General features: G+C 43.7%; 1 protein-coding gene across 2 annotated transcripts in view; it reads left to right on the top strand.

Moving 5' to 3' along the window:
• Window positions 1-2,167: 2,167 nt before the first annotated feature.
• The window catches only part of LOC121287443 (pleckstrin homology domain-containing family G member 4B-like), a 198,406-nt gene continuing 173,275 nt past the window's right edge, over window positions 2,168-27,298 (top strand). For both annotated transcript variants that reach the window (XR_005945191.1, XM_041205331.1), the window contains exons 1-2: window positions 2,168-2,193; window positions 25,898-26,087. Coding sequence is in view for 1 of the 2 variants with exons in the window: in XM_041205331.1 (XP_041061265.1) it covers window positions 26,067-26,087 (21 nt within the window). In the remaining variant the exon portion in view is untranslated. The remainder of the gene's footprint in view (window positions 2,194-25,897; window positions 26,088-27,298) is intronic.

The raw sequence follows: 27,298 nt of genomic DNA, 5'->3' as shown, positions 1-27,298 counted from the left end.
CTGCCAGATCAAGGGACATCACCACTCACGCTCTCATACGCACCTTCACATGTCCATCTGGCCTCATCTCCTCTGGAAACTGCCTCCTCAGCCCTCACCATCTGAAGGCCACTTGCACAGATCAACATGTGCCCCCACACACACCCTGGGATACCACTCTTCCCCAGTACAGACCTCCCTCTGCAGCCTCTTTCCTTACTTGAGGCCACTTCACCACCTTCTCCAAACAAGCCACAGCCCTGCAGCTGTTGTAAAGCCAACCCCGCCTTATGGCTGGTCTGGTAGGTAGAGACCTACCTGTGAGCCGCCCTAAAAGTGATGTGGTGCTGCCTGTGAAGCCTTGTGCTGATGACTGCGAGTGCTATCAGAAGAAGATAGGCAAACAAACCTCGAAGTCCTGAGCAAAGTGCAGCTTGCCAGGTGCATGTCGCTTATACACAGTTGTGAAACACCAATGTGTCTGGATGATCCAGCATGGGGGGATGATTCCAGTGAGCAGGGCATATAGTTAGATGCCAATGTATTAAAATGACATTCCTGACCTGCAGTAACAGGAAACGTGACCTGCCATTGATGGGTGGAGCGGGCGATTGCAAAATGCTTTCACGTCAGCATGGAACCAATTTTTGGCCTTCTTGCCATATTGTCCACCCCTCGCCCACCATAATGCCCAACGCCATTGGGCTAGAAAATTCCAGCCCTAGCTTTGTCATTTAAGAGTCCTGCATGAAGAATAATACCCTTGAGCGATATACCTAATGGCTGCTGATGCCCCTTGAACTGTCCTCCAGTGATAGTCACTGAAGGAAAGAAAAAATTGGAAAAATGGGAAGATAAGACAGTCAACATATTTAAAAAATAATAACATTCAAAACAATTAGGCAACTGTGGTAAATATATTTGTGCATCTAAATATTGTGTCCTCCAAGCCAAAAATTCAAAGAGCTTATAAATATCATAAATGCTGATTTTCAGAAAATCAAGCAAGCACTGGTGAACATCAGCATCACCCTATGTCTTTAGGCCATTTAAAACTTGCACAGATCATGTTGCCAACTTCTGTGCTCATTGATTCAGGGGCTGCTAAGGATACCACAGTAGGTCTGTCACAATGTTAACAGCCTATACAGTACAAAGTTGTTCCATACCTCACACGAATGCCATAAAGTGCCAGGAACTTGGCAAAAGGCCATTAAAATTCTTGAGGACAAATCCTTTCGAGGGTGTGTTTAACAGTTTGATGATATATCTTACAAGAGGGAGGCGTTCCCCGTCAGGAAGACCAGGCACGGAAGTCTAGAGGCGGGGTTACTTGATTAGTGAGTGGAAAGACTGGACTGTACAGTGGCAGAGTGAGCTACAGTAGCTCAGATGGAGCTGCCGGTTCAGGCAGTTCTAAACTTAGTGCTGGATATTCCAGAATTAACTTGAGCTTTATACAGCTGTGGGACACAAAATAAAAGTCAGCCGTGTCACATGAAAGGGGCTTTGTGTCTGAACAAGCTGTAAACCTATTTACAATGTGGAAGAGAGAATTTAACACATTTTTTTTCTGGCTCTCTGAGCACCATAAAGCCGTCTGAGAGAAGCATGCTCTCTCCATGGCAAGTGCAAATATTTGTTGTAAGTTTATAGTGTCCTGTGAATTAAGTGACAAAAATGAACTTCTGCTTAATAGAATGAGGTAACGTGAATTTATTTGAGCAGGAGATCTTTCATGGAACCCTTTACGTTTGGAAATCTTTAAAGAACTATGATTCTTAACTGGTACTTCAATGCTAATTGAAATGTTCAGTTGAAGTGTTTTTTTGAACTGGTAGAGAGGCTTCAAGCTTCGGGAATTTCTGAAGACAGGATTTATTTTCCCAGACCTCCTCCACTCCCTCCCCTTTTTATCAACCTACTTGTCCACTGAAGGAGTCACATTCATGCATTACTTCTCCCACTGCTAATCACTTTTCCGAGTTCAACAGAGCTCTGAATTCATCGGGTCATGCTGCATTCTCTGAGCTTGCTGCTCTGGAGAGACCTTACAGTGTGTGCAGCTGAATGCAGAACTTTGATCGTTATGAGTGGGGAGTGCTGACCCTTAGCACAGGCTTGTTCTTCTGAATACAGACGGTGTAGGCGGATCATACATCCTGAAGCAATGCAGTTGTTCAATGGGGTGTCGGCTATACTCTGAGGAAGATGGTAAAGCACTTTTTTTTCAATGTTTAAACGCTGGCTTAGAGAAGTTTATAGCTGCATACTTAGCTGGATATGTAACACTAAAGTACCGAGGACTGGAGTAACATTTGTAAACTTAAAAAAATCTAGAACAAGCTTGCAATTATTAACATATTAAGAAATATTCTTTGGAGCATTATTCAGTATTGGAAAAGTACAGGAAGGAATGTTCTGGGTATTATGTGTAAGAAAATTGCTTACTAAGCCCTTGATTGACTGCAGATATCCTGTATTGTATTTTTGTCTGCTAATGTTAGACTAAAATTTTACCTTTGGTAAGTAAAAAAAACTGTACATAAGTAAAAAGTGATGACTACCTCTGGCAGAATTATTTTGTGCATAATGTTGGAACTATTTAAATTTCAAGATTAATAGAGAGTTAATTTCTCTTCCATATTTGGCTTATTATTTTAATACCATATCCAGACACATCATGGGAATTGATTAATTTATCTTTGGGGATGTCTTGTGCATCCAGAATATGTCACACATGTGCAAATTAAAGCTGTTTATTGCCAATGACCAGCAGAACATTATTCTCAGTAGCCTTTGGCATTGCTTATAGGATTTCATAAAATCGATAGGATACAAGTAGAATAGATTATAGAAACCTGAGTATTGGATGCTAGCAAAGAAAACATTGGCGTAATCTGGTCCGGATCATGATTTTTTTTCTATTCATTTGAGGGAATATGGCCATCACTGCCAAGGCTAGCATTCATTGCCCATCCCTAATTGCCATTGAGATGGTAGTGGGGAGCTGCCTTCTTGAACCACTGCAGTTGTGTGGTGTAGGCACTCCCATAGCGCTGTTAGGTAGGGAGTTCCAAGATTTTGAAACAACAACAGTGAAGGATTGGCGATAAATTTCCAAGTCAGGATGATGCATGACTTGAAGGGAAAATTGCAGGTGTTCCCATGCACCTGCTGACCTTGTCCTTCTAAGTGTAGAGGTCACGGGTTTGGAAGTTGCTGTCGAAAGACCATTGGTGGGTTGCTGCAGTGCATCTTGTAGATGTTACACACTGCTGCCACTGCTGCTGGTGGAGAGAGAGGATGTTTAAGGTGGTGAGTGGGGTGCTACTCAAGTGGGCTTCTTTGTCCTAGATGGTGTGGAGCTTCTTGAGTGTTATTGGAGCCACACTCATTGAGGCAAGTGCAGAATATCCCATCATTATCTTGATATGAGCCTTGTAGATGGTGGACAGACCTTGGGAAGTCAGCAGGTAAGGTACTCACCTCAGAATTCCCAGTATCTGATCTGCTTTTGCAGCCATAGTATTTATATGGCTGGTCCAGTTAAATTTCTGGTTAATGATTGCCCCCTGAATGTTAATAATGGGGAATTCAGTGATGAAAATGCCATTGAATGTCAAGGGGAGGTTGTTAGATTCTCTCTTCCTTGAAATAGTCATTGCCCGACACTTGTTGGGCTCAGTGGCAAATTGACTGAGGTAGGATTGAAAGTGGGTGATGTTACAGTGGCGAAAATAGTCAGTCTGTGATGAAGAAGATTTGGGGTGGAATTTTCCTAAATCCCTGGTTGTCTCGCCACAGCGACTGAAAGTGAATGTTAAACCCAGGTGGACGGCGGTACTCTGGGTGGAATATTTTTGGCAGCAACCAATTAAGAGAATTGTTTTGTCACAGTGGAGAAATTTGACATTCCACAAATATAAAATCTGTTTTTCAGGACCAGATAGGCCGTTCATCAATAATTATAAGCTTAGCTTGTTGCTAAAAACTCAATTACACCTCATTCAACAAGGCTTAACCTTTTCAAGGGTTTTTACAGTGAGATTAATGGTGCATAAATGGAAGCTCACACTAATTCAAATGATTTCAAAAGATTTCCATCTGTGGGGACCTGAACAGTGCACCCTGTGGATAAGAAGGAAATCACTGACAGCAACCTCTGGGTTGCTTGTGTTTAACTGTGTATGAGTGGATGTCTGAAATTGCTGTCAGCTTCACAGCTGTAATGACAAAGAACTGAAACAGTTTTGTTGCCATTACAACTGCAAAATCCAGGTCATTTGCCACTGGACTATTTCCCCTCAGAATGTAACTATTCATTTGGTGAATTACTGAATCATCTTAAATCTGTGTCCTCTGGTTACTGAACTTTCAATCATTGGAAACGGTTTCTCTTTATTTATTCTTTTTAAACCCATCATAATTTGAAACAACTCTATTTAATCCCCTCTTCACCCTCTCTGCTCTAAGGAGAACAAACTCAAGTTCTTCAGTCTACCCATGTAACTGTAATCCAAAACCCCTGGAACCTTTCTAATGTAACTTGGGGGAGACGGCCTTTCAATGGTGCACCAAGGTACAACTTTGGCATTGGCATTAACAGTCTCTTTAATGATCAGTTGCTGAATTCACTCAGTATCACTGAATTGTTACAGCACAGAAGGAGGCCATTCAGCCCATCATGTCTGTGCTGGCTCTCCAAATGAGCAATGCACCTAGTGCCATTACCCCACTTTCTCCCCATAATCCTGCGCATTGTTCCTTTTCAGATAACAATATAATTCCTCCTTGAATGCCAGGATCGGTGGAAGCTTTTCCTGTATAAAAACAAAAACAAAATTGTTTGCTTTGTTTTAGCAAAAAGCTGAAATATTTTTAAAAAAATCCACACCAATGTTTGTTTGCCTAATATACTAGAAGCTTTGATTATGCTACAGGAGCAAAGAGTTGTAATGACAACTCTCTCCTTGCTACATCCTGTATCAGTCCAGCTGATGTGCTTCTCTTAACACTTTAGTAAACAAAGTGTGTCCAAGTCCTCATGGGAGTTTCCATATACCATACTGAGTCAGACCAAGGACTCAAGAAGAGTGAGAATGTTCTAGGTTCAATGCTTTATCCAAGATGATCTCACATAGTATCGGAGAGACTCCTTTAAATGGCCTCAGCATCTCTAATGAGAAGGAAAAGGACTGTAGTTGCTGAATTTTTGGTTTTAACATATGTAAACGTCCACTGAATGTTCAAATCTTACCATTGCAGTTTGAGAATTTGAATTTAATTTTAAAAATCTGTAAAAGTAGCTTTGAAGCTATCAGATTCTCGTAAAATCCCAGCTGGTAAACCTGCAATCTTTACCTGCCCTGGCCTATATGTGCTTCCAATCCCATACAAAAGTGGTTGGCTCTTAGCTGCCTTTTGAAGTGGTCGAGAAAGTCATACCATCAAATTAAACCACTATGAAGAATGCCACATAGTTCAAGAAGGCAGATTTCTAATGTTTTATTAACTATGATCATAGCATTATGTAACGTTTAATGCTTCTTAAATGAGGCAAAAATTGATAAGAATTACTTATTTTACTTAATAATCTCTACTATACATATAATGCAGTGTGAAGGTGCCTTGGGAGTTTTTACTAAATTAAAGGGGCCTACAAATGCAAGTTGTTGCTTTACCTCTAAGCTTCTGTGGCTATGTTTATTTGTCTCACTATTATTAGTTCACTAAACTTAAATACCCCTAAGAATCCATCTGTATTGTCCCATTTTAAGATTTGGTATAAGGTTTAGTTTAATAAATTTATTAGGCATAAATAAGTATGAATAAGGGGCCTAATTTATTGGACCTACATCCAATAATCTTGCAAATGTCTTGCTTTGTTCTGTCAATAAAAGTTCATGTTATTGCTTCCTGTTTTCCTCCACTTCATATCTGCAATGTTTCATCAGTCTTTTGCAAGTCAGCTTAATTAATTCTCACTTTCTTTTAGCCAATCTTGCAATTTGGGCATCGCTGGCAGGGCCAGCATTTATTGCGCACAAAAAAATAAATTATAGTGGATGATGGAAATCTGAAATAAAAACATAAAATTCTGGAAATCTGAAATTAAATGGAAAATGCTGTAAATGCTCAGCAGGTCAGGCAGTATCTAAAGAGAGAAATAGAAAGTTAACATCTCAGGTCAATGACCTTTCAACAGAACTGGAAAACAGGGGTGTAACAGGTTTAAAGTAAGTGTGGTAGCAGGAAGGTGGGGGAGAGTAGGAAAGAACAAAGGGGAAGACTTGTGATAAGAGTGGAAGTCAGTAAAGGAGTACATCGGAAGGAGTGTAAAAGGCAAGGGATGATGGTGCAAGGTAAAGAGGGGTAGGTAATGGAAAAGTAAAAGATGTGTCTAAGGGTGCTGAAAATGTCCACGGGAAAATCATTAGCAACAGCTACTGTTAGAAAAATGGGAGCAGTTGTTATGACTGAAATTGTTGATATTAATGCTAAGTCAAACAAAAACTGTAAAGCACCCAGTTGAAACATGAGGTGTGGTTCCTTAAGCTTCAGTTGAGCTTCATTTGAACAGTGTAGGAGGCCAAGGACAAAGAGGTCAGAGTGGGAGCGAATGGAGAATTAAGGTGATAAGCAATTGGAAACATGATTGCTTCACTCACCCAATCTTGCACTAGTTTCCCCAGTATAGTGGATTTATTGTCAATTTCCAGTTTCCCTTGAGAAGGCCTTCTTCTTCAACCATTGGTATCCGTGTTGTGATGGTACCACCACAAAACTGCTAGGCCAGGAGGTAAAGAGCCCTTCTTCTTTTCTCTATCCAGAGCCAGTTTGCAACATTGAATCTCATCTTACTGCTTGAACTTCTTCTCAAGTTTGCAATCTTCTGATCCTTTCCCATTCTGGAAAATTTTCTTCACAAATGGTGTTGGACATCCCTTGCTGCCAGTCAAACCATTGCTAACTCTTCTTGTACCATTAGCATTTCCATTTCTTCAGTTTTTTTTTGATATCCCCTTTATCTGGAAGTGATGTATATTCCAACAGCTGTCACTAATTATTGCTAGTTTCTGTAAGTGGTGTAGAGCTCATGATCTATATTGTTGGGTTATTTTGCTTCTTGTTCAAGCAGGCACATACATCTGGGGATTAACAGTAATCCAGTTTATGATATTGCTATTGGATTAAGTGCAGTCTCAAACCACATTCCCACATTCAGTTCAAATCAGTGCTAATACTTACACAAGCTCCAGATTCCTCAAGATAAGACAACTTTATTTATTTTGTAAAACCAGGAACAGTTTTAAAATGCAAAACATTTGACTAATACTAAAATAGACATAAATAATTTGTAACATGCTGTTCATTAAAGCCCCCACCAAATAGAATGGTCTCTTGAGATGAAATAAGCAAAATACGACAGCATCAAGTTTGTAACTTTTATATAGCACCTTTAATATAGTAAAACATACCAAGGATCCTTCACAGGATCATTATCATCAAATTTGATACTGAGCCACATGAAGAAATATTAAAGCAGATGAGCAAAAACTCATCAAAGAGGTAGGATTTAAGGATTATCTTAAATAGTCATTTAATAGTACAGAATTTGAGGATTTCTGAAAAAAGAGACATGTCAAAGCTTTTCATCTTGCACACATCCGCATAGCTCGTAAGAAATCACCAAACTGTAATGGGGGAACAATGATTTATACTGCATGAGAAGAGAATGCTGATTGATTGGTAAGTAGACTCTGATTGGTGGAAGCTTCCAGTTTGGTAATTTCTAGCAAGCTATCCTGATGAGTGCAAGACAAAAAGCTTAAATAGCATGTCTCTTTTTTCAGTGATCATCTTAAAGTAGGAAAGTGAGGTAGAGGGACAGAGAGGTTTCGGGAAGGAACTTCGGAGCTTAGGGTTCAGGCAGCTGAAGGCGCAGCCACCAATGGTGGAGCAATTTAAGTCAGGGATGCACAAGAAGCCAGAATTGGAGGATATCTTGGAGAGTTGTAGGGCTTGAGGAGATTATGGAGATAGGGAAAAACAAAGTCATGCAGAGATTTGAAAACAAGGATTTTAAAATCAAAATGTTTAGCCAGGATCCAATGTATCCCTGACATGGAAAATGCTAACATCCAAATTTCCCACACTCCTTGATAACTGAACAGTGTCTTCCGCAGTATATCTTAGATAGGAATGTTCATGTGTAAAATGTAAGTTAAAAATTCTTGCAACAGTTCCTTCTGAACAGCTTTCATTAAGAAGCAAAAATATAGGCAACTTTGAAGACTTAGCCACTTAATTGAATTGCATTTCCTTAGTTTTGAAATATAAAGACAATGAAATCATCTTTGAGCTTGATGTTACTTAATGATGACATTCATGTAAACAATTCTTGATTTTGAACTGATTGGAAGGTACCAATTCACAAAGTTGCTATTTTAAAAGGAGTATTAAAAGCATTTATGTTAAAGAGAATAACACCAATGCTAAAATAGCAAACCGAGGAATGTCACAGAAGTGCATTTGCTAATTTAGGCAGTATTATTTCTGGTGTTTAGTTTCCCAAAAGTGACTTGGACGACCTTGAACTTGGTTCTGGTTAGTGCCAATGTTACCATGGTGCTAGCTACTGCGTTAGTGCACGATAGGGATTTTGTTTATGGTACCTACTTTGTGTTGGGTGGAATTTGTTCCAGATGCTTAATGTGAAGCTTTGAATAAATAGTGGCTGGAATTTTCCAGCCCCATTGGCATCAGGCGTCATGGCAGGCGAGGATGAACAATGTGGCAAGAAGGCCAAAAATTGGTTTCACGCCGTTGTGAAACCAGTTTGCGATTGTTTGCTCCACCCATCAATGCCGGGCCGTGTTTCCCGCCGCCATATGCGGGAACCTAATTTCAATACTTTAGCATCTCATTATAAGCCCTGCTTGCTGAAATCATCCCCCTCTGTTGGATCATCCAGGTACCTGGCAAGCTGCACTTCACTCAGGACTTCGAGGTTTGTTTGCCTACCTTGCTTCAGTCAGCACTTGCAGCCTTCAATGCCAAGCTTTGCAGACAGCACCACAGAACTTTTAGGGGGGCTTACGGGTTGGGGTCTACCTACCAGACCATCTGTAAGGCAGGGGTGGCTTTTCAACGGCTTGGGAAAGGGGGAGAAGTGGCCTCAAGCAAGGGAAGAGGCTGTAAGGCGAGGGGTGTTCTGGGGAAGTAGGGGATCTCAGGATGTGTGGGAGCACATGTTGATCTGTTCAAGTGGCCTCCAGATGGTGAGGGCTGATGAGGCAGTCTCCAGAGGAGATAAGACCAAATGGAGATGCGAAGGTATGTGAGAGAGTGAGTGGTGATGTTCCTTCAGCTGGCAGTGAGTGTGTCAGTTTAGAGTGATAAGATGGTTGACTTAACTTGGCGGCACGGATGAAATCATTCATCCTTTCTCTGCACTGGATGGCCAACCTCTTGTGTGCTCCATTGGCACTGACCACCTTTGCCACCACCTCCCAAGCCGGAATGGTGAGACAGATGGACCTGCTGCAGCCAGAACAGGAGTAGAGGATATCACGGCGGGCCTCCATGGCATCCAGAAGGCATCCCAGGGATGTGTCACTGGATTGGAGGGCTGAACTCGTCTTGGCTTTTGTGGCCATGCTCACCGGAGCAGTCCTGAGTTGCAGGCATTGAGAAGTATGCATGTGGCTGCAGTTTAAATATGGCACCCTGCCTGAGGTAACGGCGTGGCAGGTAAACTGAAGGCCACCTGTCAGCAAGAGGACATGTTTCCTTTGGCTGCATAATTAATGAGGTGGGAATGGGATGACACGGTGCGAAAATTCACTATTGCAGCTGGTAGGTAAAACGACTTTTCCCCGCCCACTACCGCACTTTGTGCAAACCTGGGACGATTCCTCCCAGTGTCACAGTGACTTAGCCATCAGTAAGCTATGGTATGGAGAACCGTTGAATTCAAGAAGCTTTCCAAGTTGAACTTAATGGGATGTATCTTTTTATTTTAATAAGATCTTTTGAATAATGCTTTCATATAAATTGACTGGGTGCCAGTCCTCCTGCTGCCACCTGCAGTGATGGGTTTGGTCCTGTTGAAGTCTAAAACAGAGGGAAAGCCCACAAACAAACCTGCAAGAGCATGCTTGCTGATGATTTTGTCCATCATGTCCATTTAAAAAAATAACAGTTGTGGAGTTCAGGGTTAATTTTATTATCCACACCCAATGCTTTCAGAGTGCACAGTGCCCTATATTTGTAATAGGAACGCATTTAGCTCAGTGCAGCAGAATTGTTTCTGCAGTGCGATTGTCTGTTGATCCTGTTACTGTTTAATTTGTACAGTAATGCTGTTTGCCTTCTATAGTAGTCAGATCCCATTTTAAAACTGTGGAAACTGTAATTATTTCCTAAGGCTAGCATGCTTCACAATGACTGGCACAGCTCTGTACAGGCCAATGGGAACATCCTAATCTGTTTGGGAAGAAGTTGAAACTTCACCCGCCCAAACTGCTGTCAAAAACAAAACAACCTCCGGTCCAACTCCACATTGAACTAACTGACATTTATTCTGCAGGAGATTGCAGTGTCAGTGATGCCTCCTGACTCAACTTTCTTCAGCGATGTATGCTATCCCCTGTGGCTAAAATTGTGTCTCCTGCATCAATGGTTTGTCACTATTATGATGGATGCAGCCCCAGCACCACTCAACAACCTCAGGACAGAGTAGTTTGCTTGATTAAGCAGTCATTTAATTCAATGTGACACCCCCCCCCCACCCCACCCCCCACCCTGCCACGCCCGCCACCCCAATTTTCATTACAAGTGTGCTGTGGCTAGTGTTAGTACTACACTGTGGCAACTCACCAAGGTACCACCACCTTCCTGCATTAAGATCTTGATCATTGACAAGAACAGAAAGAGCTTCACCTCCAAGTTGATTTCCAAGTCTCACACCATCCTGACTTGGACGTATATTGCCATAGCTTCATTACCGTTGGATCGATATGGAATTCCCTATCTGACACTATTGTCGGAGTAAAATCCTAAAGGACAGCAATGGTTCAGGAAGGCCCACCAACACATTCTCAGGGCAACTAATGACGTACAATAAATATGTATTCCAATATCGCTCACATCTCTAGAATAAGGTGTTCATGAAAATAACTCTAACCATTGTTACATTTAAGTTTTGAAGTCTATTTTATTGATTGTTCTCTGCTTATCCCATTAGTTACCTCTACTTCAATCTGATCTACAAGTTTACTGTCCTAAAATAATTAAATAGTGAATACAAGATACATTTTAGAATTTGTTACTATTGGGTAGAATGTGCTGAAAGAAAATCCATTCTCAAACTATGAAAATTGGTAACTTAGCAACACAACTGACTCAACATATTGGTGTAAAACGTGTGGGGAGGGAAGGGACTGTATTGCCATGACATCCAGCACTGCATATACCTTAGCACAAGAAATACAGTGCAGTTGGCCAGTCTTCCATTTTAGTTGCTATCCATAATGGCCAGACACTGGAACGGAAAAGGTGCAGGAAGAAATTTGGAGAATTTCTTTTAAAACAAATACAAAGGATTGTTAAAGCCTTGGGCTGGACTTTTTGTCTCAGCCAGTGGCAGGAAGAGGCAGGCGTGGAATTTCCCAATGCCAGCCTCCATACTGATTCCCTGGCTCTATCCCACCATTTGCTCAAGGACAGGTTGCAGATGGTGGCAGTGTTACCCATCCACAAGTGGTGCTTAGTCTATTAAGCTAATTAAAAGCCTATTGATGTCAGTTAACGGAGGCCAACTGGGATTTACCAGTCGTCCTCCAAATCCCCGCAGGCAGTGGGGGACAGTTTACCTGCTTGGAGGGGGCCTCCCTTTGGCAATACTCCTGGAAGGCTTAGCGGCCAGACAATAAGGAATAGGTCTTCTTAAATTAGTGAGAATATAAGAAAGGCAAGGAGGGGAGGATAGGCAAAAACATCTGATTGAAACAGTAAAGTCTCAAAATGTGAGTTTGGGAGAACCCTGGACTAGATACTTGTGCATTCAGAATGTGTAGATCCCCTCTGACATTTTTGATCGAAAATATGAAGGATTAACCAAGAGAACTTAGGCAGATGCAAGTGCACCTGAGATGTACTAAGCCCATCTGCTGCTACCCACATACCTATAACGACTGATCAAGAACTGGACATTAGATGTGCTAGGCAACGTCATCTAGTCCAATTGATAGTTCTGAACCAAGAACTTAAGAAACAGTTGGCCAATCTGTTTCATTTGAGCTTATCCAAAACTCTGCTGCCCATGTGCTCCCAATGCCTTCATTGTAAAATTATGATCCTTGTTTTCAAAATCCTCCTTGACCATCCCCTTTCTATCTCTTTAATCTCCTCCAGCCCTACAACCCTCTGAGATACCTGCGCTCCTCCAATTCCGGCTTTCTGACCATCCCTGCTATTCATTGCTTCACCACTGCTGGCCATGCCATCATCTGCCTGGGCCCTCAGCTCTGGGATTGCCCCATTAAACAATTTTGCCTCTCTACCTCACTTTCCTCCTTTGAGACACTCTTTGACCAAGCATTTGGTCATCTGTCCTAATGTCTCCTAGTGTGGCTTGGTGCCAAATTTTGTTTGATAACACTTCTGTGATCCACCTTGGGACATTTTGCTACATTAAATGCAAGTTAGTTAGTATTTTGCCAGGGCCAAAAGTGAATGATTCCCCCAGTGTATTTTTTTCATATTCAGCAAATTATTAACAATTTTACAGTTTCCATACTTGGCATGTTTTCACATACAGGAATGTAGAGAGATACATCCAGGAAAATGATTAACTGTATGAATGATAAATGAGAAAATATGAGCTGTAGGCAGGAAAAGCTTTCTCATAAGCTGGGAGTAGTAAGCTAACCTGAAGGTAGTTAAGTGTTCAGGGAATGGCCGATAAACACAGATAAGGCTGTTGACTGACATTGTAGCAACTAGATTATGGATTTTCCTCAACAGAATCACACTTTGTGCAGAGAACTGAGTGAGTTTGTGTACATTTCATGCCAACCATTGATTTAATGCTTGATTGAAGTATTGTACATCCTGCCTTGCCCTCAGCTTCTTCTGTGAGTCCATGACCCCATTCTGAGACTTGTGTGCTGGGAACTGATTTAGTCATCTCTCTCCACCTCACGAAAAACATGGGTAGTTGAAACGGTTTGTATAAATAATCATTTTTTAACAAACCATGTTAGAATTTTAAATTGGCGTTTCTGTTCACAATGGTAGGCCTAATTCCTGGAAAACCCAAGCAGACTGCCAGGAGGTCATCTGTGCTACAACAGAGCATCAAATGTAGTGTACATATTTCCATTGTAGTTATAATTTTGTTTTAAAATAAATGAAAAATACTATTGTTTTGTGCACCACAAGGAACTGGGCCAATGGTTTTGTTTATATCCCTTCATGGGATGTGGGTGTTGCTGGCCAGGCCAGCATTTATTGCCCATCCCTAATTGCCCCTGAGAAGGTGGTGGTGAGCTGTTTCCTTGAATTGCACTGATGGTGCTCCATAGACTGGTCAGTAAAAAAAGAAACAACTAGCATTTATATTGTACTTTTTCACATCATCTGGATATCCCACAAAGTGCTTTACAATCAATGAATTACATTTGATTACTGTTCTTAAGCAGGGAAACATGACAACCAATCTTCCAGAAACAGGAAATGTGATAGATAATGGTATTAGTTGAGAAACACTTTGTGGTCAGTAGACCTGGAGGATAACCTGTTTATTTTTTGAATAATGCCTTGGGATCTTTTATGTCCACCTGAACCACCAGAACACACAATAATGCCTTATTTGAAAAATGGCATTTCCAACAAATGCACTGAAGTGTCATATGGGCTTAGTTTTGAAGTGGGGATTGAATTCCAGATGTTAAATTCACAGTCTCAACATGAATGTATTTTCTCTGTATGTGAGTGTAACATCTTACACTACCATGATTGTGAACTGATCTGATCCCTACTCACAGATTACAAAGTTTAGTGGTATTGAGCTGGATTTGCATGGAGTGATGGAGACTCCGTGGAAGTGAAAATAATGGTGGCTGGAACCCAATGCTGGGATCCCAACTCCATTCCCAGTTCTCCCAATTTTCACCAGTGTAGGTTAAGAGGGTGGGCTGGCTCCATAGCAGGAATATGCATCTCCTAAAGCCCCACTGTTTTCAGTCAGGCCAGCTTTTAAAGGATTTGTGGTTCATGGTCCTCAGAGGTGTCACGAACCATAGTCTGGATGAGGAAACCTTTTTAAAGGTAAGTTTTAAAGGTCTTACCAATGCCACCATGATAAGCTATGCCCCTCCACCTAACCCCCTAAGCCCCTCATAGCCTCCAAGTCAAGCTATGGCACCCCCATGCCCATTCACCCACTATACCTGTAGAAACAATTAGATGTGTGAATAAGCTTTAAAAAACACATTCATTAATTTGTAACTTCTATATTCTTAAAAAGAACCCTATGAAAGTGTCAATAATCCAGACTCTTTAAAATATCAATAGCAGAAATGCAAGCACTTGACAACTCTTTATCTTGTGTAAATAAATATTGTGCAATTAACAGAATATATCACAGAGCAAGACCTGTCAACCAAGCAATGTTTTCCCTCAGTTACAGCTGTTTCTACAGATTAATAGATGTCTGGGCTCTTAGCCGAGAATGCAAGTAGGTTTGGCTGACAGCCTAGACATCCATTAGTTTGTTGAAACAGCTACACCCCAGGGAAAACTTAGCTTGATTGATAGCTCTTGCCTTGTAATCTATTCTGTCAATAACAAACTGTTTATTTACACAAGATAAAAAATACTTTCTGCTGTTGGCACTTTAAAGGGTCTAGATGATTAACATTTTTATAGGGCCATAGTAAGAAATTTTTAAAAGAAAGTTATGAATGACTTTCTTAAAGCTTTCTCGCACATCCTATCATTAGTATAGGGTTCATTGATCTGTACAGAATGTATAGTGGACGAATGGGCATGGCAGTGCCATAGCTTGGCATGTGGTTTATGAAGGGCCATAGGGGGTGGTGGAAAGGCATGGAGGGTCTGAAGGGTTATCAGGAGGGTGAAGGGGCATGGCTTGGCATGGAGGGTATGAGAGGCCATGGGTGGTGGTAGGGGGTATGAGGTGGCATGAATTGACATGGATAGGGCATTGGGAGTGTGAATGTTGGGTGACGGGATATGAGGGGTGAGGGCTGGAGTGATTTTTTTGTTTTATTGATTTTATTATAACTGGGTTGAAGTCCCAGAGCACCAGGATGGGCCTTTTAAAAAGCTCGCTTCTGCACCCGGCAGGACCCTGTGACCATCTCTGAACTCCATCAGGGACTGGTGGGCCCAACTCCAGTTATCACCCATAATCCCCCCACTCACCCTCCCCCTAACCCCCGCTCATCTGGAACAAAAATTGTGTCTTTGCAGGCACTTCTTCCCAACGTGGGTCCGCCTTCACAGAATCACAGAATCACAGTGCAGAAGAGGCCCTTTGGCCCATCGAGTCTACACCGACACTTGAGAAACACTTGTGCAGACTTAACTTTCTTTAATGCTTATAAGGTGACTGCAGCAAGAGAGTTCTCACCAGCTAATCTGATCTACAGGTGAATCCCATCTTGAAGAAGTTGCATTGTTCAAAACTCATACGTGACAGGCAGCCAGTGGATGAGTGTTATGATAGAAACAAAATCAGATACTTCTAATGAATTCTGTTTGTGTTAAGTAGAATTTTGGCAACCAGCACTCGTAAAATGGAACAAATCTATTGATGCTTTCTGCTGGTCCCTTAAAAGATGGTGAAAATACCCTTTCACCTTCCAGGTTTCCCCATTGGAATTAAGACTAGAGTCTCACTTGGGATGCAATGAAAATCTGAAAACATATTCTGAATCTCATTTCGATCATTTTAGAACTCATCCATTAGCATAGCATGCTTTACTGCTTTTTGAATCATTGAATTCACTAATCAACTCAGTATAAAATGTGCATTAGGTAGACATTTCAAATGTCTCTGTGGATGGTAGAAGTTTATAATAGTCACATATAAAACCCTCCTGACATTTAAAAGCAATGCAAGCACAAATGCTTTGTCCTGGCAGAAAGCTTTCTTTAGTTTGAGGATTGTTGATTGCTTAGATTGTGGGATTGGTATTCCTAGATATGAATATTTCTGAATTGCAAACCCTGATAAACTGACATAGAGGAGCAGCCAAATTTTTAAACTTTCTCTGGACATTATTTCATTTTTAAATCATTTGCTCTGCTGCCTTTATCCTGCAATTTTTCAAAATTTGTGTCATCATCTTGAACCTCAAGGCATCCTACTATCATGTGTTGTTCCTTACTGAAACCCAGGTCACACTGGTTTCTGACTACTCTTTCCAATATTAATGTCAGATTTTCAATTGAAGTTTCAATCCTAAAGAGATGTCTCTACTTCAATTCAGTCTGACATAGTTTCCTTGAATTATTTGCCCAGCATTCTTGCTTTCTTTTACTCTTCTGTTCTTTCTCTCTGTGCCTGTGAAGCAACTGATGTTACTCCAGCTAACATGGAAGGTTTCATATAGCAACATTCTCCTGTCATATCTAGTACTAACCTTGATTCAATCAGTCTGCCATTCAAATGTGTAATAATATGTATTATCAGGCCTGGAGAGTGGTAATGCTTTGTTTAAGCTGCTTAAAACAAAATCAAATTTAATGTAATACCTACATTAAAATAACTCATAAAGAAATTTTACACAAAATTGTTAACCAGTGCATTATCAAAAGACATTAAAGCCCTGGCATATGTGTCAGTCTGAAACAAGTCAAGCCAATTTTTTCTCAGCTTATATCCCCTCTAAACTCACCATTAGCTCCCAAATGTAACTTTATTCAGAAGTTGTGTCAACTGCTTTCTTCTTGTCTATCCAGCAGCTATCACCTCTAGTCATTCAGCAAAATTGTCTCCGGTAACCTCAATAAATCAGCAACAATAACTTGCATTTAAATAGTGCCATTAGCATAATGAAACATTGCAAGGCATTTCAAAGGGGTGTAATCAAGCAAAAAATTGTACAGAACCAAAGAAGGAGACATTAGGTCGGTGACCAAATGCTTGGTTAAAGAGGTAGGTTTTAAATAGTTTTAACAGGGTCTGAAAGGAAGGCAGAGAGTGAAGGGAGTGGAATGGGGGTGGGGATCAGGTGTGAAGGAAGTCAGGGAATGCTCAAGAAGCCAGTGTTGGAGGAATGCAATGCTCCATGAGATTTGTACGGTTGGAGGGTGTTAAAGTGATCAGGAACAATGGAGCCAAGGAGAAATTTTAAGGGCAGAATTTTCAGCTGAGCAGGCGGGCGTGCGCCTGACCTGCTTGAGTGTAAAATAGCACATGATGACGTCAGGCGAGTGTCCAGACATCATCGCACACTTCCATGATATTTCGGCCAGCGGGCGCGTGCAGGGGCCGGAGCCGTGCCGGCCATTAATTAAGAGGCCAGCGAACGCCATTAAAAAGGCAATTAACGCCGATTTTTCATTGCCCATGTGATTTCACACGCGTCACATGGGCAAAACAGGCAGGTGGCCAGCCGACAATTTCAAACCTCATCCACGGGCAGGATCAGCAGCATTGCCAGTCTGAGCAGTGAGGGGTTTGGTAGATAGTTCATTGCTGGTGATGTATTGGTATATGGCAGTTTCATCTCTGCTCGGGGCTTCAATGTTAGCATCTCCAGACTTCAGTTCAGGGCTCCTTGGTGTCTCCAAGGACCCCGGAGAATTCAGACCATGTGGACCTTCCAGATATCAGACAGCCTTCTGTAATCCTGGTAATGGGGATTGTGGTCTCCGCTGGTGGCAGCTCCTCTGAGGAGGAAGAATGGGGCAGAAGGGAGAGGAGGCCAGGTGTCTCAATGCAGCTTCCAAGGGAGATACCTGTGGGAGGAGAGGCGCAGGCACAAGAGGTGCAGGGCCAGCAGGAAGTCCAAGGCATTAGGGGCCACAGAAGATGCCACTATCCTGTTGCCAAGGTTTACAGGCGTCGATGCAGTTACCTCAGTATGTCCGAGGTGCAATGCCAAAGGAGGCTCTGCCTCTCAAGGGAGACGGTGACCTCCATCTGTCATATTGGGCCTGAGGTCACCTCCAACTGTATGGGTGGACATCCCATGCCAGTGATTCTGAAGGTCACAGTGGTCCTCAACTTCTATGCCTTCGGCTCTTTCCAGGGCTCAGTGGGAGATCTGTCTGGAGTGTTCCAATCAGCTGTTGACAGTTGCATCGAGCTGGTGACAGACATTCTGTTCAGGTAGGTAATGACATTTATTCATTTCCATATGTTCGAGGCCAGTCAGTCTGAGTGAGGCAGAGGGTTTGCAGCAATTGCTGGCTTCCCCCGCATCCAGGGTACAATCGACTGCACACATGTGGCCACCAAGGTGCCAGCGTGTCAGCCAGGTGCTTTCGTCAACAGGAAGGGCTTCGACTCAATGAACGTGCAGATAGTGTGTGACCACAAGATGTAGATTCTACAAGTCTGTGCAAGGTACCCTGGCAGCTCCCATGACGCGTACACTCTGAGGCACTCCCAGGTGCCGAGGCTATTCATCCCAACTGGATGGATAGCTGCTGGGTGACAAGGGCTATCCATTGAAAAGGTGGCTTATGACGCCTCTCTGCCATCCAAGAACAGGGGCAGCGAAACATTACAATACGAGTCATGCCTCCACAAGGGCGGTGGTGAAGAGGACCATAGCTCTTCCTAAGATTTGCTTCCTATGCCTAGACCATTCAGGGGGAGCACTAAAATACCCTCAGAGTGGGTGTCACTGATAGTGGTTGCATGTTCCACTCTCCACAATCTGGCCCTGGCATGGGGTGGGGGGGCCCACTGGAGGAAGAGTATATTGACACAGCTCCACAGGCCACAGAGGATGAACATAGTAGTGAATCAGAAGAGGAACTCAGTGAGGAGAACGCTGGAGGCAGACCTCTGTAAACTCCAGGGAGGTAGGGACACCAGGGGTGCTTTGATCCAACGGTCCTTCAGCTAGTTTGCCAAATAAGCCCTACCACCTAATGCCAGGGCTGCCGCTTCCATCCTGGATGTCAGAGTGACCCTTTCATTTGCCCCCAAAGTCCACTCAGCACCTGAGCAATAATGTTTTGAGCCTCCCAAATCCAGCACTATATACTGGCGTACCCTACACCACATTAAATAAAAAAATGTTGCATACTCAGGCCATTACGACAAAAGGAAATTTATCTCATGTTGACAGTCAAAATAAATTGACAGAATCTTCTCTGGTCTTCAACCAGTTAAAATAAACAAAACATTGCACAGCAGAAGGTCACCTGTGACCTGTCCCTCTTGTGCTGATGCTGCTTTGTTTGTGAGTGTTACGTCTTGCTGCTTCCCCCCTCGGTGGCATCGGCATTGGCGACAACCTGCTGACTCTGCTGTCCTGTTGGCCTTGATGACTGGTGGCCATAGGAGTTTGTGCTGGCCCAGCCTGGGAGACAGTGGCCAGTTTCATTGCTGGCATCTCCCCAGTCACCGCATTCTCATCAGATGCCATGGCCATGTGCAGAGGGGCGGAGGAGCTGCTGCCGTCATCCAGAGAGCCCTGAGAGGAGCCCGCAGAGATGAAAGGCAGCTCATGCGCCAATGTGAAGTCGCTCTGGACCTGCCTGCTCGCAATTGATGTGTGGGCACCTAGCTGGAATACTGGGTACCTCGTCCATCTCCCACACTGGCATTGATCACCTGAGGTCATTGCTTGGGTGAGGGCTTGCAGGTCCGAGCACAACCCCAGGAATCCTTGATTCTGTTCCTGAAGCTGCCTCTCCATGAGAGTCGACACTCTCTCAATGGATGAGGCAGTGCGCTCGTCCAAGAGGGTCAACGCGGTGCTCATGCTCTGCATGGACTCTTCCATAGCGGAGTTCATGGCACACATATCCTCATGGACTTCCGCCAGATCCTCCCGCACATCTCACTGGACATCCAGCATCTGCTGCCTAATGGACGACTCCAGAGGATCATCATCTGCCTTTGACTCAGCATTGTCCTCCAACTGCCAACTGACTGTCCTCTCTGCCTCCACCTGCACCTCAAGCGAATGTGAAGTGCCCTCTGCTGTGCACAGACATTCTAGCTGAAGGTCTAATGCCCACCAAGGTGCTGGTATCTGGGCTAGGGCTTGGTTCAGAGAGCGGGTGTGACGCAGGTGCATCTAGAGCCTGGAGGTCCTGTGGTGTCAAGGGTGAGTCTTCAGGGTCCTGCGATTGGGTCCGTGATGGTAAACTTAAGGGAGAACCAACAACATGTCATCAGTTTAAGTCATCATACTGTCACTGTGCATGCCAGGCATCCTGGTGAGACAATGGAGATCTGCATCATGGTGCCATCATCTTTCAATGTTCAGTGGGAAATCTAATTTTGAGGCTTCTATCAATGGTGAGGCTACACAAGAATGTTTGCACCATCCAAAACTCTCACCTCTGTGCACTGCACTCTTACCTTCACCTGACACCCCAGCCTCCCCGTGGCCAGTTGACCGAAGTGCATGGCGCCTCTCCAGCTCCAAGGCGTCCTGTTCAAACCTGGATAGGATTAGGAGGTTTGGGCAGCCTCCACCTGTTCGCGACCTTTCAATGTTGTTATGGGCCATCTTTTCCTGAAAAGACAGAGGAGCTCTCTACCTGCAACGCCATTACAGCCTAGCCAATCCCACCTGAGGAGCACCTTGCAGGGCACATCCAAGTCCCGCCCCTCGGGTCGCAAGACACTCAGTCCAGACAGTCAGTGCTCACCCCCTTGGCCAGCTCTGGAGTCATTGACAGTTGACACTCAAGCTCTAACACCCCTGAGCTCCATGGGGAGACGGCCAGACCTTAACGCTGCAACACACTGTTCCATGCCAACATGGCACTCGCCCTTCCTGAGCACAGCAGGTAACTGGACGCTGGTCTGCCGCATTATATCACGGCTGCTGATTAGCACTGCTGCCTCCTCCCACGGTTTTTTTCTAAGACGCAGTGACCTCCTCCTTCCATGCCTGGGGACAAGGGTGTCTCTCCTGGCAGCCACCTCCTCCAGGAGGACCACGAGGCACTCATCAGAAAACCAGGGATTGGAGAGGAGTTGAGTGCCCATCGACCTGCCCTCCAGCCTGTTGTCTGTAGCTGCATTTGAATCCATAATTTATAATCTGCTGATGACATCATCGAAGATGTCTTAGTCACTGGCAGCCTTCCAGGGCCTGACTGTGCCAGTTTTAAACCATCTGGTGGGCCGCCATTGGACCCGGCGGCCGACAGGGTCCCTTTCCCCGCCGGCCCCTTCCTGCCCATTAAGGAGTCGCTGTTCACGCTCGGCGGGCCTTAATTTGCCTGCCAGCGTGAAATCACAGCTGGGGTCCGATCGTGGGCAGCGGCACCTTTCCCAGCTGCTCCCGTGCCCGCCGATCGCGCCCGCCTGCCGAACTCAAAATTCTGCCCTGAATGTGAGGCATTGCTAAGCCAGGACTCAGTGATGGTCAGAAAGCAGATGGGTGATGGGTGAACGTGGCTTGGTACGAGTTAGACCAGAAGTCTTTAGCATTCCAGATCAGATGTAATTTGTGCTGAGTGCCCGGATAGAGAGACCCCGGGACCTAAGTAAATTTGTCCTTGTGCTTCATCAGAATAAATAAAGTGAATTGTAGGCAGCAAGCATTATCTGTCCAGGCCTCATGAATTTCAGCCCATATTGAGGCCCTGTCTGGGCGAAGTGAGAGGAAGAGCATGGGTAGTTACATAGATCAGGAAGGACAAAACTATGGAGTGATTTGAAAAAAAGGATAAGAATTTTAAAATCAAGGCACTGCCAGACCAGGAGCCGAGCCGATGTAGATCAGTGAGATGAATCAGACTTGTTGTGAGTTCAAATGTGGACAGTTTTGGATGAGCTCCAAGATTATAAGGGACGAATGTGGGACTTTTGGTGAGGCTGCTGAAGTCTGGAAAGGCTAGGGCTGCCTCTGGACTTTAAATTGGTTATTGTTGTGCCCTTTTGGGCTTATAAAATAGTTCAACAATGTTATGACTAGGATCCTGGGTCAGAATTTAATGAGATTGGTGGGATGCCTGATGTCTGCCACCAAAACAGGTTGCACCCCCACCAACCAATCTCTGGGAGCTCTGAGGGAAATATACCACAATTGGCAATGGGAACGCTGCTATGTCGGCTCCCACTTTAGGGGTACCATTTAATTGCAGGACTTCACCCCGTAGGGTGGAAATCCTGCCCCTGAGAGCTGCCAGCCAATCAGAGGCTGGCAACTCACCATTACTGACAGGCCCACCAGTTATGATGGCCACTGCTAGTAATTCACTTGGGCCTTCACCAAGAATCCCTGGAGAAAGGTAAGTGAGGGTGGGATGCGAATTGGTGGGATTCCCCTTCCCCCTCTTCCTGATTCTGGGCCCCTTGATGAGAATGCTGAATGCCTTTGAGTATGGGATGCCCTCCACTCCACCGACTAGGCTGTAAGCAAATTGGATAGGCTGTGGAATGAGGCCATTAAGTGGGCATTAATTGCCCACTTAAGGGCCTCAGTTGGCATCTGGGAGGGAAGGCTAACCACAAGCCTTCCTGCTGCCAACTCAATTGGGCAAAAGTGGCACACGCCTCCAGGGGGAAGAGTGGTGGGCATTAAATTCCACCCCTAATATTTCATTTGAGAAATAAAAGCATTTGTTAAATATAAATTCCTTGCTCTTCCTTTGGATTCCTTCATTCTCTGTGTTGGGAAAAGGCTATCCAACAACTAACAGTAAACGAAGAAGGTGGGCATAACAGTCCTGAACTGAACCTCTTAAAACAAAGCTGTTAGTGTATGGGCTACCAAAGACATTTTCAGCATGAAAAGCGTAACAGTTTCCAACAATTCTGTGAGGAGAATTTTTATTTACTCAGTGGATTGTTGTCTCTTGAGATCTGCAGCAGGGTTCTCTGTGCAATGTCATTAATTAAAAAGTTGGCCTTTTCCACTACATTCAAAGACGTTAAGCGTGATCTTTGGATTCATTTTCTTCACACTGAATGAAGCCATTCACATGGAAACTCAGGCTCACCAGGTTAATTCAAACAGGCTTTTTAATTTAGTTTATTTCCTGTTTACACTGCAGTCTACATTTTCACAGGGGAGTTGCCAAAGTGTAGTTACAGATCTATAAGATCTTAGTTATTCTACCTTCAGCAATATGAAAGAACAGATAATTTCCTTCGTCTGTTACTAGGGAGGAGTAAATGTGAAATGAGAAGAAATATCTCACAACGAACAATTTATTTTAACAGCAAAGTATTTATCAGATATGTTTTATTTCAAATATACACTGCAGCAAACAGTCTACAGAGTCTACTTAAAAAGAACCTCTACAAATTGTAGCAAAGAACTCATGAACCAAAACGTAACAGTATCTCCTGATGGCATAAGATGATTTCCACAGCAAAATGCAGTGAATAGAGGATAGTTACATAGAAATTATGGCCTGAATTTTTCAGCTTGGCAGACAGGCACAATCAACGGGCCCGGGAGTGGTCGGGAAGCAGACCGCTGACTGCAATCAGCCCCTGACCACGAATTCACACTGGCTGGCCAATTAACAGCCAACCAGCATGAGGTGCATGCTGGAAAGCTCTGTGCTGCTGGGGTGGAGGCGTGAGGAGGTTGGGCAATGACATCGATGCGGGCGTGGGTAAGCGCTGACAGAAAGCTCCCTGAAGGCAGAGTGCTGCCTCAGGGAGCTGAAGACCTGAAACCCAGGAAATAAAGTTTTTAAATTCAGGAAAGGAATGTCCAATTATCACAATCAGGCACCTGTACATAGAGGTTATGAAAATGCTGTCCATAGTTTTCTATTTTAATTTTATTTAATAACAGAAACCTCTGGCGGGATTTTCCGCACCCGCCTGCCACCACGATCTTCCGGTCTCGCCGCAAGTCAGTGGACTTCTGGCTGGGGCATCGCCTCACCTGTGACTGGTCCTGCCTGCGATGGGGCCGGAAGATTCCGGCCTTCATCCCGCCCTTGGATGAGGTTTGCTGAAAATAGTAATGGCTGCCTGGCCAATTCGCCGTCCACCAACTGTAAGGTTGGACGGGCTATGTAAAATGGCAGACAATTGTGCCATTAATGGGCTTAATTGGTCTCTTAATTGTCAGCAGGAGCGCCTCCAACTTCTGCATGGGCCTGCTGACTGAACTATCGCATGAGCGTGGGGTGACATCGGGACGCTCGCCCGAAGTCATCTCACGCAATTTCACGCCAGCTCGGGTCGGATGTGCACCCACCCGATTAGTGTAACATTCAGCCCTATGTGTGTAAAGTCAAACCCAGTCACTTACAACAGTGATTGACCCCAGTAGTGTTTGATGGGGGATTTTGCAATCTTCTCCATTCTCATTAGGAATATTGGTGTCATTATTTGCACCCTTAAAGTTAGGCTTCCCTTTCTTTAATGACCTAGATGTTACAATGATAAACCTGCACCTTAATTTCTGTGATATAAATATCCAAAAAATCCAATAATAATGTAGTTACTATAAAAGCCTCAATTACTGAGTCAATAAAATTGTTTGAGTCAATTCAACTGAAATGGAAAAATATACCAATACACTTAGCTTTTCTTGATATCCCTGTCAAAATGCATCAACAATTCTTAGAATATTGACTCAATACTGGAATATCCTGTCATCTACCATATACTGGACAATTAATATCTGCCACAAACATACACTGCAAATTAGTTTTCATAATTTGTCAACACCACAAGCCTCTCTGTTTCAATTAAATGTAGGTTTACATTCAAACACATGTATTGAAACTGTAGAATATTTTGGTTTCATGGTGATTGTTGTGAAGTACGATTGGTGAGTTGGCATGGTTGTGCATGGATTGAGTGCTTAGCAATTAAATGAATTAATTTAAATTTGACCCTTGGGATTTGGCTGGGAGAGCATTGTGGTATTGGTCTACTTTGATTTTTTAAAAATTTGTTCATGGGATGTGGGCTTTGCTGGCTGGGCCAGCATTTATTGCCCTTGAGAAGATGTTGGTGAGCTGACTTCTTGAACCACTGCAGTTTCTGTGATGTATATCTACCCATAGGGCTGTTAGGGGGGGATTTCCAGGTTTTTGACCCAGCGACAGTGAAGGAACCGCGATATATTTCCAAGTAAGGATGGTGAGTGGCATGGAGGGGAACTTCTAGGTGGTGGTGTTCCTATTTGTCTGCTGCCCCTGTCCTTCTAGGTGGTAGTGACTGTGGGTTTGGAAGGTTCTGTCTAAAGAGCCTTGGTGAATTCCTGCAGTGCATCTTGTAGATAGTACACACTCCTGCCACTGTGCATCATTGGTAGAGGGGGTGAATGTTTGTGGATGGGGTGCCAATCAAGCGGGCTGCTTTGTCCTGGATGGTGTCAAGCTTTTTCTTGAGTGTTGTTGGAGTTGCACTTATCCAGGCAAGCGGGGAGTATTCCACCACAATCCTGACTGGTGCCTTGTGGACTGTGGACAGGCTTTGGGGAGTCAGCAGGTGAGTTACTCGCCACAGGATTCCTAGTTTTTGACCTAATTGATGATGTTGCTTGAGAGAATAGTTGTTCATAGTTGGCGTCTGGCAGGGAAGGATGTTGCTGTTAGTTCGGCTTCTTTTTTTGGGAAAATGGTTTCAATAACCAAACCAAACTGTTTCTGTTTCAACTGGAGTTTTGTGTCTAGATTGGGTTTCTTTATGGTTTGCTTGGTTCCCTAAGAGAGCTACTTTAGTCTGTAATTCATTAAAAACATTCCTCTTTATTTACAGATTTATGGCCTGAATTTTAATCTTGGCGTCTGCGTGTGATTGGCAAGCCCAGGACCGTTCGGGAAACAAACCACTGACTGCAATTGGCCCCCGACCGCGATTTCACACTAGCTAGCCAATTAATGAAAAACTCAGCGCTGCCGGGGTGGGAGCAGGAAGAAGGTTGGTGATGACGTCACCGCGGACATGGGTGAGCGCTGCGAAAGAGCTCCCTGAAGGCAGACAGCTGCCTCAGGGAGCTGCAGGCCTTCAAATTATTAAATTAAGGTTTAAAAAGCTGCCAAAATATGTCCGTGAATCACAATCAAGCACTTGAAAATATACCTAATAAAAATTATGTCCACAGATATTTATTTTTATTTTATTTCATAATGGAGATTTCATCCTGTCCTTGGATGAGTTTTGATAAAAAATGCAAAGTCCGCCTAGCCGATTCGCTTGTTCACCAATAGTAAGGTTGGGCAGGCCGCAAAAAAATCAGAGACAATTGCGCCTTTAATGGGCTTAATTGCCCTCTTAATTTTCGGCAGGCACACTTCTGACTTTTGCGCGCGCCTGCTGAGTGAAATATCGCGCGAGTGCGCAATGATGTTGGGATGCTCGCCTGATGTCATCTCGCGCGATTTTGCATACGATCAGGTTGGGCGTGCGCCCGCCCACAGGACGTAAAACTCTGCCCTATGTGTATCTCAGTAACCTTACATGAGGTTGTACTTCTGCTTCCCTCCAGATCTCAGTTACTTAATCATGTGACAGTATGTCATAGTTACATCGTCGTTACATCAGTATCAGGTGCTTCTGTGGTTAACCTTTCAGTCTACATCTCCCCGCAAGTCTTTACCCCAACTATATACATACATCCCCACATCTCCTCCCAAAGTCTTAAGCTTCACAGGATTAGCCTCCCTGGTGCCTTGATAAATCTCCCTGATCTGGTCATGATTTAGTTTTGAGGTTGGGGATGAACAGCACTCTCTTGGAGTGTCTTCCACCTGGGTGGCTGTAGAGTTTCTACTTGTTTCTGGTTGCTTGTCTCCATTCAGACCTAACTAGTATATCCTAGGTTCCATTGATTTCCTTCCCAACAATATCAAGCCCCCTTGGTTCCTTCTGATATTTCTCTGCTCCGTCTCAGTTCTATAACATCTTGGCTGTGGAATTATTTCTATTACAATGCCTTCTGTCTGCTGATCTTGTATCCATTCTCTCTCCCTGGGCTCATGCTTTGTGCCTGAAGTTGAAATTACGATCTTGATTGTCTCTAAGTTGCTCCTCATGGTTCCTAACCTTCTCACAATCATCTAAGGTGATATTAGGTTGTAGTGGTTTTTGTCGAGCTGGAAGATGTGTTCACAGCCATCAATAGTTCTGATGGTGAGAACCCCTTTTTATAGTGAGGTT

The sequence above is a fragment of the Carcharodon carcharias genome, chromosome 14 (genome assembly GCF_017639515.1).
Source record: "Carcharodon carcharias isolate sCarCar2 chromosome 14, sCarCar2.pri, whole genome shotgun sequence".
NCBI classification, from domain to species: Eukaryota; Metazoa; Chordata; class Chondrichthyes; order Lamniformes; family Lamnidae; genus Carcharodon; species Carcharodon carcharias.
The sequence above is the reverse complement of the archived record's forward strand: the minus strand, read 5'-3'. Positions and strand labels throughout refer to the sequence as shown.